Genomic DNA, 13,007 nt, shown 5'->3' on the forward strand with positions numbered 1-13,007 from the left:
CTCAGACCAGATCACATAAAGCAGTAATGACAGAGTTAACATAATCTATAAGAAGCCTAATAACAGTTCTGTGATTCTGTTTTGAAAATTAGCACTTTGGCATAAAAAATGTCTCCATTTTTTAAAAGAGTTTCTTTATTTATTTGAGAGAGAGAGAGAGAGCATGAGCAGGTGGGGCAGGGGTGGGCAGAGGGAGAGGCAGAGGCAGGCTCCCAGTGCAGGGCTGGATCCCAGGGCCCTGAGATCATAACCTGAGCTGAAAGCGAAAGCTTAACCAACTGAGCCACCAAGGCGCCCCAAAATGTCTCTACTTTAAACTAAAATGTCATAAGCCGTTAACTGGGAAATTTTGAAAGGCTCGACATAACAGCTTTTCTTAAATGTTTGCATTTGTTTTACATTGCACTGGCACAAAATATTGCTTTATATACAAGCTTTCTTAATGAGACCAGATTTATTTTGTAACAAGAATAAAAAATGAGGGTGACTACAGAGAGAAATTTCATGCTTTATAAACCATAGGGAATAATTACGTTTCATAAATGATAAAAAAAAAAAACCTACAGCATACCTTTGTGAGTTATCAGAGAATCTGGTACTATTCTTTGTCTTTGAGGGTTTTTTTATCTATCTGTAAACTGGAATCTGCTGTCTTTCATATTTTGTCAGTCCTTACCAAAGTTTCAATTCTTCCAGGATCTGTTTCTAACTCTCTAAATTAATGTTTTCAATTTCTCTCCCACCCTTCTGCCTTAGAGCTACAGAGAAAAGCTGACCATCCAGATCCTTAAGAACATTCTAGGTTATCTTGAATCTAAAGAAGCCCAGTAAGCTGATGCTGGATGCATTCAGGCCTTATTTTTATTTTCTGAGGAGTTTTCTCTGTAGGCATTCAAAGTGAAAAAAAATTTCCTAATTTTGAGTTATCAATTTCAGTATCAAATACTAATTTTACTGTCTGTGACTCATAGCAAAGGAGGTATTCCCTTTTTGGACAGTTCTATTGATAATTTGACAATACACTTTTTTATTGACCAAGTGCAAACTAGCTATTGTGTTTGTGAGATCCTCTTCTCAACCAGCCAGCCCTATGCTGAACTTTTTAAGGGTTTGAAACACACACACACACACACACACACACAAACTGCTTTTTTAAGATTTTATTTATTTATTCATGAGAGATACAGAAAGAGAAAGAGAGAAGCAGAGACACAGGCAGAGGGAGAAGCAGGCTCTGTGCAGGGAGCCTGACCTGGGAGTCCATCCTGGTTCTCCAGGATCAGGCCCTGGGCTGAAGGCGGGGCTAAACCGCTGAGCCACACAGGCTGCCCCACAAACTGCTCTGGATTGAAATGCAAGCCTTCCATGATTATCTGTCACAGTGCAATTCTTACCCAATGCAGGTGTGGTTTTCCAAATTTAGGACAAAGCATGTTGTTTTATCAGTGAGTTGAGATTTAGCATTGTTCTCCTTTGATTCTATAAATGGTTATTCCAACTTTAAAATGGGCCACTTCATTTATAACTATTTTCTTCATTGATTTCTAAGACTGAGAAATAACAGAAATTTCTGGCATGCTGAAAAGGGAACTTTAGCAATTTTCTCCCTGACATGAAATATTTCATTCTGATGGCCCATGCATGTTCCCTATCCTTATAATTCCTAGATGAGGCTATATGGAGAACACACTCTGAAATGTATCTATGGGCTGAGTATAAAACCTGAGTGACGTTTGGGAATGGAGCCCATGAAGGACCAAGAACACAAATACTTATTTGTCCTGAAAATAGAGGATCTTATATTTTTCAAATATTCCAATGGAATCCCCAAATTAGAGTTTACTAAATTGAAAACAGTATCCTCTACTTGAAGATTATTAACGCAAACTCACCATTGAGTCAGACCTATAATCTCTGTAGCTCATTGTAACTTACTTGGTAGAAGTATCTCATAAAATTGTATGCTTTGAGTCTCTTCAAATTGTTGGGAAAAAATAGATAAAGTACCAAAGACAACTTTTTCGCTAGATCTGGCCAATACTTTTTGTCTCTGTAATTAAAAGTGTCTCAGCAACTTCTCCCTTTTAAAAATCCATCCCTGGGCAGCCCGGGTGGCTCAGCGGTTTAGTGCCGCCTTCAGCCCAGGGCATGATCCTGGAGACCTGGGATCGAGTCCCACGTCAGGCCCCCTGCATGGAGCTTGCTTCTCCCTCTGCCTCTCTCTCTCCTCTCTGTGTATTCTCATGAATAAATAAATAAAATCTTAAAAAAAAAAATCCATCCCTACCTCCGTAGCCATATAAATTATTCCGGCTGCATAATTCTTCACGTCTTGCAGTGAAATACTGTAATATTGGGGAAGATAATTCATTTTGGCTGTACATTCTTATTGAACTTTTGGTGAAACTTTCACTTTTTACTAGTGTAGAAAGTGGGAGAGGCTTCTAGAAGCCAGACTTGTGCTCTATAGGAAGACAGGGGGTGAGGAATGCCACTACATTTAAAGTCAATCTTCTTTCTCCAACTTTTGTAAACTGTTTTGAAGGCTGCGGCTACCAGGCAATTTCACCAGGAAAACTGAAAATCTAACACCGGTCTTAGGTACTCCCAAGTACAGCAGCTCACTGAAACTGCGGCTGGCAACGGGGTGAGAAAATTTCTGTTGCTCTTCTTTCCTGTGATATACGGTACAAGGGTTGGCCCCGGTTTGGTCCACCTGCCAGCGGAGTTTAAAGTTTCCAGGGCTGGGAGGAACACAATGACTTGGATCAAACTGCCTAAATGAGAAGAAGGGCATTTCTGCTACAACAAGGAAGCCCTTAAACTCCTGCTAAGCTAACCGTCTCTTTCATGCGTCCATGCACACGACCGACCTCCTCTATCACTGACCAGGGATTATTTCTGACAATCCAGGATATTCCGAAAGCTTGGAGACATATGGCTGGAAAATGAAACGACCCTGGAGTGTGGCCACATCATTACTTTGTGTCGCGTGGTACCAGATGGGCAATCATGAATGATGCCGAGATGTGAACGGACAGTTTTATAAAGCGAATTTCCACCCCCCACCCCCCCAAAAAGCCCAAACAGACTTCGTTCCCCTCTCTTTTCTTTTGGTTTATAATGCTTGGATTTTTCTCCTCCCTGCAATATCAATGAACTCAACTCGGCAGTGGGGTGGCCAAAGAGGACGAGGCTGAAGCGATCTCTGAAACCCTAGTAAGTGTCGGAGGAGCCACAGCACCCGCGCGACCGCGGCTGCGACCCGCCGGGTCCGGTGCGGGTCTCGGGGTTGACAGCGGCGCGGCGCAGCGCAGGCGGTTACGGGGCGGCCGGGGCGCTCCCTCCGCCGAGGACAGAGCCCCAGGCGCCGGGAGGGGTTCGCTCATTTCGCCGCAGACTTCGAGGCCGCTGCTGCCTCCCGTGCGCTGCGTTTCATTACCATCATCCTCGTTCTTGAAAAGTCATGGAAGACGGCCCGCTGCCAGACCTCAGAGACATCGAGCTGAAGCTGGGGCGCAAAGTACCCGAGAGCCTAGTGCGCTCGCTCCGCGGGGAGGAGCCGGCTCCCCTGGAAGGGGACAGGGACCCCTGCGGGGGGAGCGGCGGCGGCGGCGGCGGCGGCGGCTGCAGCAGCAGCAGCAGCAGCAGCAGCAGCTGCAGCTTCCCCCCCTCCCTGCCGTCCTCCTCCTCGTCCTCTCCAACCTCCGGCTCCCCACGTCGCAGCCCCTGCAGCGCCCTGGAGAGGCTGGAAACCAAGCTGCACTTCCTCAGGCAGGAGATGGTGAGTGCGGTGCGCCAGCTGCGGGGAGGAGGGCCGGGCCCCCGGCGGGAGACGGAGCGCGGCGGAGGCTGCAGGGCTGAGCGCGGGGCGCGGGGGGCGCGCGTCGGGGCGGGGGGCGGGGGGGCTCGTTCACCCCGGACGTTGCTCGCTCACGGTGTGCCGGGACGGCAGAGCCTGTTTTGCTCGGCGTACTCTACGATCGCGCCGACTCTGTGCTTCGGGCTCCGACCATTGAGCTGCAGGTCCGCAGCCGCCGGAGCCCCCTGGCCGCCGAGGGTTTGCGGTCACTAAGGCCCTCTGGGGCCTGCTGTGTGCCCTTCACTCTTTCGGTTCGAAAGGTGGCTCGGCCCTTTGCGCTTCAGCAAAAACACTTCCCGGTTTGCCCAGAGGTGGCGAGGCAGGGTCCCTCCCTGCCAGCGATCCTTCCCAGCTCGCTCGGCCACCACTGCCCCCACCCCCGCGCCCCCCCTCTTGGTGCAGCGGGCGCAGCGGGCGCAGCGGGCGCAGCGGGCGCAGCTGTTCCAAGGCCACTGGTAAGCTGCCTCTCCACAGCTGGCTCTGAAAACAATGGCCCGCTCGTCCTTGATGTCCTGGGGAATAGCTGGCTGGACTGTTTTGATCCTAGCAAGCAGGTGATCCCCAGGCCCAGGAATTTGCTAATGACCACTTCCGACCCTTCCCCCCTCAGTCCTCGATCTGCAGTTGTTTTCGGTGCCGCTTGTAAACATTACCTTAGGAGTAGGACAATGAGACTAGTACTGGGTCGGAGAATCCTTTTGTTATTCCGGATGTACTTAAACGGAAAAACTTATTTACTGGCCAAGAGTTCTGGGGCAAGTCCCTTGGCCTCTGTGAGCCTCGGTTTATTTGTACAATGAACTGGATGGAGGAAATAATTCCTTCCCAAATCCTTTGAAGAAAATAACCACCAAGCAACAGCATTTCCTCCCAGCCTGGAGTGGAGCAAAGTTGCAACAGGGGTCTCAGTCACCCCAGAGGATGGTGAGGCTTTTCTACATGAAAGGATCCTCCTGTCTGCTAGGGCCTTGCATTAAAAGTAAGTAACCCTGGGTGTTTTCCTTAGTTTCTCTTTCTCTGCATTTGGAACACTCTGGAGGTAATGAATTCCACAGCATAGAGTAATCTTGGCAAATATATAAGTGTACAAAGCCAGTCTTCAGAGATCATGTCCTGTGTTCAGAATTTTCACTGTGTAGCCTACATACAGGTCCCAGGATGTCACTCTAAAAGCCCATCTCAAGACCTTTAACGTTGGTCTCCTGGGGGACTTTAGTTTTATGTCTCAGGTAGCTGTTTTCTTCCTATTTGGAATGGTTAACTGTTGAAAGCAAATCATACACACATACACCTTTGCCTGTATAAGTCTATAGATGTGGATGCACATGTGCATTTGTGTGTATATATTCATACACCAGGTGCAATGCAAATTATTTTGTTACATATTCATGTTTCCCTGTCTAAATCCACACAGGTTCTGTATCTTAGTTATTCAAAAAGTCCTTATTAAGCATTTACTATGGGGGCTGAAAATACAAAATGAAAAAGTCAAGGAGGTTGTCTGTTTAGGGCTCTCAAATCTCTTGCACTCATTTGCCACTTATTATTTGTAGTAAATAAAACCAAGTGTGTTGAAGAACTCCATACAGGGAAAAATCCGGTTATTTTCAACTAAGGACAGTTTCTAGACTTACTCTGTTTTTCGTGATGAAAATATCATAGACACATAAAACTCTGTCTCTCCAAGCCAGAGCTTGCTGTGTGTGTTTAGCGTATATTAATAAATGCATTTTTAAAAAGCAGATAGAAACCACCACAATAACAGCAGCAAATTGCTAAATTGACCGTTTTGTTATATCTTCTATGTGAAGCATCAGTAGCTGCAGGAGAATTTATGCCAAACAGATGTTTTGTGCTCAACTTTGGGCTCCACTGAAGGTCTCCATTGGGAAAATAAGAGCATTAGCCATGGGACTTTAGAGAAGAGATTGAGACAGGTACATTCCTCTGCCAGTGAGACTGGTTTACCCCATTTTACACGACTCTTTTGGGTGCTAAAAACCCCAGCTTCAGCATAACTGGGAAGCAACAGATTTGTTTTTATGTAGACTTGGCAGTTTTGTTATAAACACTGAACAGATGCAGTTCTGCCATTCTTCCTGTCTCCTGTCTCCTCCTCGCATCCCCATGTAGAGAAGTTAGAGAACCAGAGTGGAATATGACCTCTTAAGTGTGATTTTTACGTTCTTTTCTGCCGTATACTATGGGCACTGAGTTAACCTTCTTGGTATGATGCGTGACCCCACATTTCACGTTTATTACTTCTAGTTGTCCACAGATTGTTCTGGATTGTCCGGAATTACCAGGCTTGGCCTGCCCTCAGAACTCTTTTCTGAGAAACACCTGAGCCAGGCACAAACCTTTCTAGAGACTTTCAGGAATTAAGTCTCCCTTCTTTTCCTATTAGATGGATGTGTATACCATCGACACAATATTGCATAGACTTGCAGGGAGGCAGTCTTACACAAAGTTCCTTATATACACATGACTTCATCATTGTCTCTCATCAACTTTTATGCCTTCATGGAGAATTTCCTTCACCCTTATTTGTGATGTTACAACCGATGCTCTTAGGGGTCTGAGAGATGCAGTTGTAAAAAAAGGCAACTTGAAAGAGATTGAAGAATGGAGAGAAACTATTTCTGTAGCCAGACTTCTTAATGGTGCAACCCTTGTTAACAACATAAATAGCACCATATATGATAAAGCTTGTGGGAAGGAATATATTAGAAAAGAAAATTTGCAGGCATGCATTTGGTACAAGAGGCCCACTTAAGGTAATGATCAGGATGTTTGGGGGAGGAGACAGATTTTCCCAGTATGTAAGCATTTTTATTTTTAATTTATAGATAAGGAAATTTGATAATTCAATAGACAAATGCAAAGATATACACAGGAAATTTATAATGAAATTGGAAAGAGATGTCATGCCTCATGTACAAAGTCTGCCCAATATGTGTTCACTACCTTTCTGTTCAGAGTGTTTTAATATTTGTTATCATTTGAATCTAAAGTCATACTGGAAAAGAGGAAGTATTTTCATCCATGTTTTGCAAATAAGGCCATTGTGGCTTAGCAGACCAAAGTCACACAGCTGATTAGTGAATAGAATCACAAGTTGAACTCTTATCTGACTCCATGTACTCTGCCCCCCCCCCTTCCAATCTGCATGTAAATCTGTGTGATAGCTCAGCACCCCCTAGAGTATTAAGGGACCAAGAAAAGAAGCTCTGGGGATACATGTCCGGAGTTGTTGCAGATACAGTTTCTTTCAATAATCAGTGATTTATTGAGTGCCTACTATGTGGCAGACCTATCGCTAGACCTTGGTAATATACAATACAATGGCTGCTTTAAAAAGTCAATCCTATGTCTGGAGCTTTTATCCCATGTTCCCAATAGTTTTCATCCATGCAAAGACTCCTTTTACAAATGTTCTTAAAAATGGGACTTTCAGCATTGCTTATGAAATATTACTCTAAGTTTTCTGATATCCATGATATCCAAAATATTTTTCCAATAAATGTAAATAATCTCTATCAAAACCTGTGTTTTACCATTCAGTCATACATTTTACATTGCATTCTTAAAAGATGTTCAAAGACTTTTAATGTTATATCAGTACATCTGTGACACTTATTTTCATCAATTTTTCTCTGAAAGAAATTTCAAATTTGTCAAAGACAAAGGCAATCGCTAAAGAATCAAAATCTGGAATTGAAAGGGGTCTAATGCACCCTCCCTAGTTTGCCTTCCCTGATAATTACTGTTTAGAAAATCAAAGAGTAGTTTGGAATGAAGTATATACTACCGTTGATGCCACATTCTGGTTCCAATCGATTCTGTATTATGTTGGGATGATTACTAATCTTCAGGTTACTACCTAAAGGTTACAGTGCCATTATGAAAACTACTATTGAAATACCGTGTTCTGATTTTCGTGTTTTTGGCAAATGCACAGCAGTTGCATGATATATCTAATACAATAAACAATCTCAAGGTAGTTACTTATCTTTTCTTACTATTAAAGCATTCAAATACCCTTCCCAGTTCCTCAACTCTTGCTTTAATAAAGTTTTCTAGGCAATTCCCAGGATGAGACAAATACACATACTCTCAGACAAACATGCACATGATACTAGCAGAACGTAAATCAAAATGTCAAAATTTTTATGAGTGGTAGGTTTATACTTGGTTTTTGGTAATTTCTTTTATTGATCTTTTCTATATTTTGCTCCCATGTTAAATGGCTTGCTAACTTTGTAATAAAAATAAGCGTTATCTTATATTCTCTCAGAAAATAATTACATTAAATTAACTTCACAATTGCTTTGGATATGCTTCAGAAGAGGCTAGGAGATGTCTATCACTTGTTCTATTATTCAGTCACTTTTTATAGCTAGGTAGTTTCAGTAATATTTTTACTATTTTATCATTAACTATTTTTGGGGGGTTGGACAAAAATTTAAGAGAAACCCTTAGGTATATAATTGAGAAGCTGTAAAGTGGAAGGTACTTTCCTTGATGAGTTCACAAGATAGCAGAAAAGATAAAATAGGAATATAATTTGGCCAGAGAAAGATTACAAGCTAGCATGTCAGCAGGTGCACAATGCCATAGCAGAGATCAGACATAAGTGTTGAGATGAACAGGTAAAGCTGAGGAAATTTTTGACAGCATCTTGGACAAAGACTTAAAAGTTCTGATGATGATGCTAAGTAAGGGCTTAATATTAGGGATAAAGACATCAAGGAGATGAGGAAACTGATTCCTAATAATGGCTTCTGTTATTATGCACACAGTGTTATTATACTTACTTAAGTCTGACAAAAATCTTGTTGAAACATCTTTCCTTACACAGTGGCTCAAGAACTGACAGCAGTGCACACAAAGGTAGCAATGTCATTTTGCTAGCAACACAGAGACACAATTTAGAGAATTTATACCTAACTTGAAAACAGTGACAGTTCCAAAACCTGATGGAGCCCCGCCCTGTGCCTAGGAATGTATGTTGAATTATTGGTACATACTTGAAGAACACTTTCCGACCAAAAAGAATTCCCTTCCATTCCAGTCATGTTGCACAAGCATGCTGCCCTGATCTTGAGACACCACAAATATTGTGAGATTTTTTTAGACTGATTATGCTCATTTCCATGACAGCACACACACAAAAAATATCTTTAACTTTCTGTTTTGTAGTTAATAAATCACAAACGAATTTGTCAGATGTTAAGACTTCAGGGTTTTTTGTTTGTTTGTTGGTTGGTTTTTTTAAATACTACTTCTGAAACCGGGATTTATGGCTAGAGTCTCTGGGGTCCCTGAGAACTTGACACTTTTTTGTTGGTTTTCTTTGAGAAATGTTCCTTTTGTTCTTCTTTAAGGTTATTCTTTGCTACTCAAATTGTGGGCTTCTGGTTTAGTGGAACTTTTGCGGGTTTGGAGCTAGATGAGCTGAGGTTCCAGTCAAATCTAGAGCAAGTCAAGATACAAACCAGTAGGGCCCAGTCGGCTGCCAAGGCCCTGCACCCTCCCTCTGGAAACTCTTAGCCCACCTTCCCTGATCAGAGGCCTGCCTGGTTCTCAGTGGTGCTCTTCCTAATCTTGGCTCTTTCACTCACCATTGTCTGGCATTGAGCAAGTTATATAACCACTCTAGGACTCAGTTTTCTTGTTAACACAGGGATAAAAGCATCTCTATTAAGGCATTGTCAGAAGCCACTGAAATAATATAAGAAAATCAATGATTATATAGACAGTCAGAAATAGTAAGGGCAATGATAGTAGTGGTATCATGCCAACGACATAGCTGTTCTGTTGATCTTACACAAATAGCCACAGATGGGCAAGGTGGTTTTGGTACTGATTAAAAATTAAGCATTTCCTTTACTTGACTATCATAGCACTTCCCACGTCATCACATGTTCCACAGAGACTATGCTTCTTTACAAAAGTTAAAAAAGAATATTCACGGGCTTTGCCTCGCTTCAGTACAACTGGAAATCTTGATTTTGATTTTAGACTTAGCTTTTATGAAGCAGCTACTATGATCTAAGTGCTCTGCAGAGTATAGGAGCTTAGATTTAAGAGCTATGGAACCTAATTTTCAGTATTGACTAGTAAGTCTACGAACTAAGACTAATTTTGGTTTCTTACAATGAAAGCTTTCTATGGGCAAAGCACTGGGTCAGTTAAACATTTTTTATGCATTATCCTACTGAAACGTTATAATAATCTTAACTAAATATAACTTAATATCTATCTTATAGGTAGATATTAGATATTACCAATGCTTATAGGTAAAGCATTGCAGATTATTGTTAATGCCTAAGATTGCCTACACAGTAAGGGGTTGAGCTAGGTTGAAGTTGGAATCTGTGCTTTAAACCATAACTATACTATTCCCATGCTTTAGACTATCTTGATGCAAATGTTGACACCTAAGATTAGATGTATATATCTGCTCTTCCAGATTTTCAAAACATTAAACATGTTAAACTGTATGCTTTTACTGTAAGCCCTCGAGGAAGAAAAGAATCTATGGATAATCTCTATCTTAGGAACAGTCAAGACTTGAATGAACAGATCCAAAAGTCACCTGGTCCACAGCAACTGTACCCTTTCATTTTTGCCACTTCACCCAGATCTTCATACATACTTCTTCCGAATCCACAAAAAAAAAAAAAAAAAAAAAAAAAAACCTGCTAGTGAAAGACTCTCTCCCCGGACCAGCTCAAGGCTCAGAACTCAGTGGTAGAGCTCAATAGCATTCATAACATAGTGTTTTAAAAGCTTACAACTAGTAGCATTTTGTTCCCTGAGATATTCTGTTCAGGACAAGGTTGGATCTTAGATAACTCATAGAAAGAACTAGAAAACTGGGAATCTGACACTATCTTGTGTCCATTTGAACAGAACCTTCAAAATGCTGTTCTAACAGGAGCTCTATTATCCTACTTTTCGGTAGTGATAACCAGCTGCACTGCACTGTGCTGGGATTTCCCAGATTGTGTGGTTGAAACACACTGATTCAAATTGAGCCCGATGTAAATTGTATTTATAGAATTCACACAAAAGTTTATATTTTCAAACATTTCAAACATTTCAGTCTAAGCATCAAAAATAAAACCTGAATGATTCATTTTTTAAAGGGGCTAAACATTGAGCTAGATTTTTATACATAGCTGTTATTATGTTCATTTTACGGAGAAGAAAACTGTGTTTTCTTTACAGAGGTTAGATAATTTGACTAAGTCACTGTATGTGGTTTCCCAACCCATTCATTCAAACAAGAATTTCTGTGAGCCTGGCTCTATGCTGGATCCAAGTCACTCCCAAATTGTACTGTATGTACATAAACATGGAACATGCCCAGTTATTATGAATGAACATTTTTACAGTCATTACATCACACCTCCCAATGGATCTTTTGGTATTCCTTTTAAAAAATGTTACCGCTTTCCTTTTAGAAGTTAAACATATGCTTTCTCATTATAAAACTTCCAGAAATATAGACATGTTGTAAGAAGAAAAACAAAAGTTCTCCTTTACTTACCCCTGACACCACTCCTCCATATTACTTCATACCCAAAAGAAACCATTTGCTGACAGTTTGGTGTGAATCCTATCAGTTCTTTTACTGCATCTTTGGTGGCATAAATATGGTACATACACATTTATGTAAATTTGGCATGTTTGGATTTCATTTTCCTTATTTTGCATAACAATGTTCTATTTGTTACCTAACATTTATTAGATGTTTATGGTATGCCAGTTAGTATCCTAAACACTTTTCATGTATTTTTTCTTTCTCCCTCCTCACCCACTTATGACATAGGCACTATGGGATGTTGGATCATATAACCAGACTCCTGACATATCTTCAGAAATGTTTACCTTGTCAATTTTTATCTTATTCTGTCCCTTCTCCTATATGCAGCCTGATGAGTTACTAGTCAAAAAGAAAAGGTGATTGCTTCACTTTTCATAATAAGTGATTGTCCAACTTTTAACAGTTCTTTTAGAAAGTAAATTCTTCTCATAGAAATAAGACTTCATCAGGCCATTCTTCAGTTCAAAAAATAACAATGTCTTCAAATTGGAATATGCTGCTCCTAATCACGAAACACTGTAACATGATTTTCTTATTTAGATTTTTTTCCAGGTAATAATATGACTAAAAACTCTAAAAGTTGGACCAAAAAGCTAACATGGCACAGGGTGATCCATGCCGCATGGAGAAGACAGAAGGGCATCACACGGATTTAGTGTATCTTCAGTCTTCATGGCTCAAAAACCTCTTAGATTTTTTTTTGACTTTGTAATCCTCATGATAACAAAATAGATTCCATTCCAAGAGGTTAGACATAATCAGAACATTTGAGATTTCAATTAAAGAAATAATATCTTTCAAACTCTTACAAGAAAATGATGTGTGTAAAACTACAACCATGATATGTCATGGACTAATAAGCCCTCTCTCTGCAGTCCCATGCAGTGGAAAAGCTAGATGATAGGAGAAACAAGGAATCAGGGCAGGGATGAGATAGGAATTTGATTGTGTCCTGGCTCTGCTGGACACTTCGCTTCATTTGGTAGCTTCAGGACAGCACTCTCTCATAACTGACTTGGTTGGGTCTGCCAGCATGGCCATTGCAGTTCAATCTATATTCTGATACATTTTATTATGCAAAATGTTAGTCCTATCAATCAGGAGATAGTCATATTGGACTGATTTTAGGAATGAGTTCTTAACCTGACCTCTGATGTCTTATGATTGACTTCAGATTTTCAGAGGATAATTATTTTCCTTATTTCTAAGTTCTAGCCGGCACAACACATTGAACAGGGCATGTCCCTTCCCCTCTTCCATCAGCATAGCTTTGTGGAATATTTATTTTTAAATTTGCTAGATAATATGGCTTGTTTATGTGTGAACTAAAATATTATTAGCATTTTCTACTTGTAATTAAAATTATAGAATGTTCTTTTTTCCTTTGTATTTTAAATTAGGGTACCTGAAGTGAGCAGAATTGTCTTGGACTTTCCATATATTTGATGAGCAGAATAAAATTGTTGCTGTATTAATACCATCAGTAAATTCATAAAAATGTTATAATACCAACATCCCAAAACAGTGAGC

The 13,007-nt window shown here is 40.9% G+C and overlaps 1 protein-coding gene and 1 long non-coding RNA gene across 3 annotated transcripts in view; one reads left to right on the top strand and one right to left on the bottom strand.

The window, feature by feature from the left end:
* The window catches only part of LOC140640912 (uncharacterized), a 123,795-nt gene that overhangs the window by 35,128 nt on the left and 75,660 nt on the right, over window positions 1-13,007 (bottom strand). The gene's annotated exons all lie outside the window — the stretch shown is intronic.
* LURAP1L (leucine rich adaptor protein 1 like) overlaps window positions 2,759-13,007 on the top strand; it is a 49,355-nt gene continuing 39,106 nt past the window's right edge. The window contains exon 1 of the mRNA XM_072841353.1: window positions 2,759-3,784. Within this exon, the coding sequence (XP_072697454.1) occupies window positions 3,467-3,784 (318 nt within the window). The 5' untranslated portion in view covers window positions 2,759-3,466. The remainder of the gene's footprint in view (window positions 3,785-13,007) is intronic.

This window comes from Canis lupus, chromosome 10 (assembly GCF_048164855.1).
Source record: "Canis lupus baileyi chromosome 10, mCanLup2.hap1, whole genome shotgun sequence".
Lineage (NCBI taxonomy): Eukaryota > Metazoa > Chordata > Mammalia > Carnivora > Canidae > Canis > Canis lupus.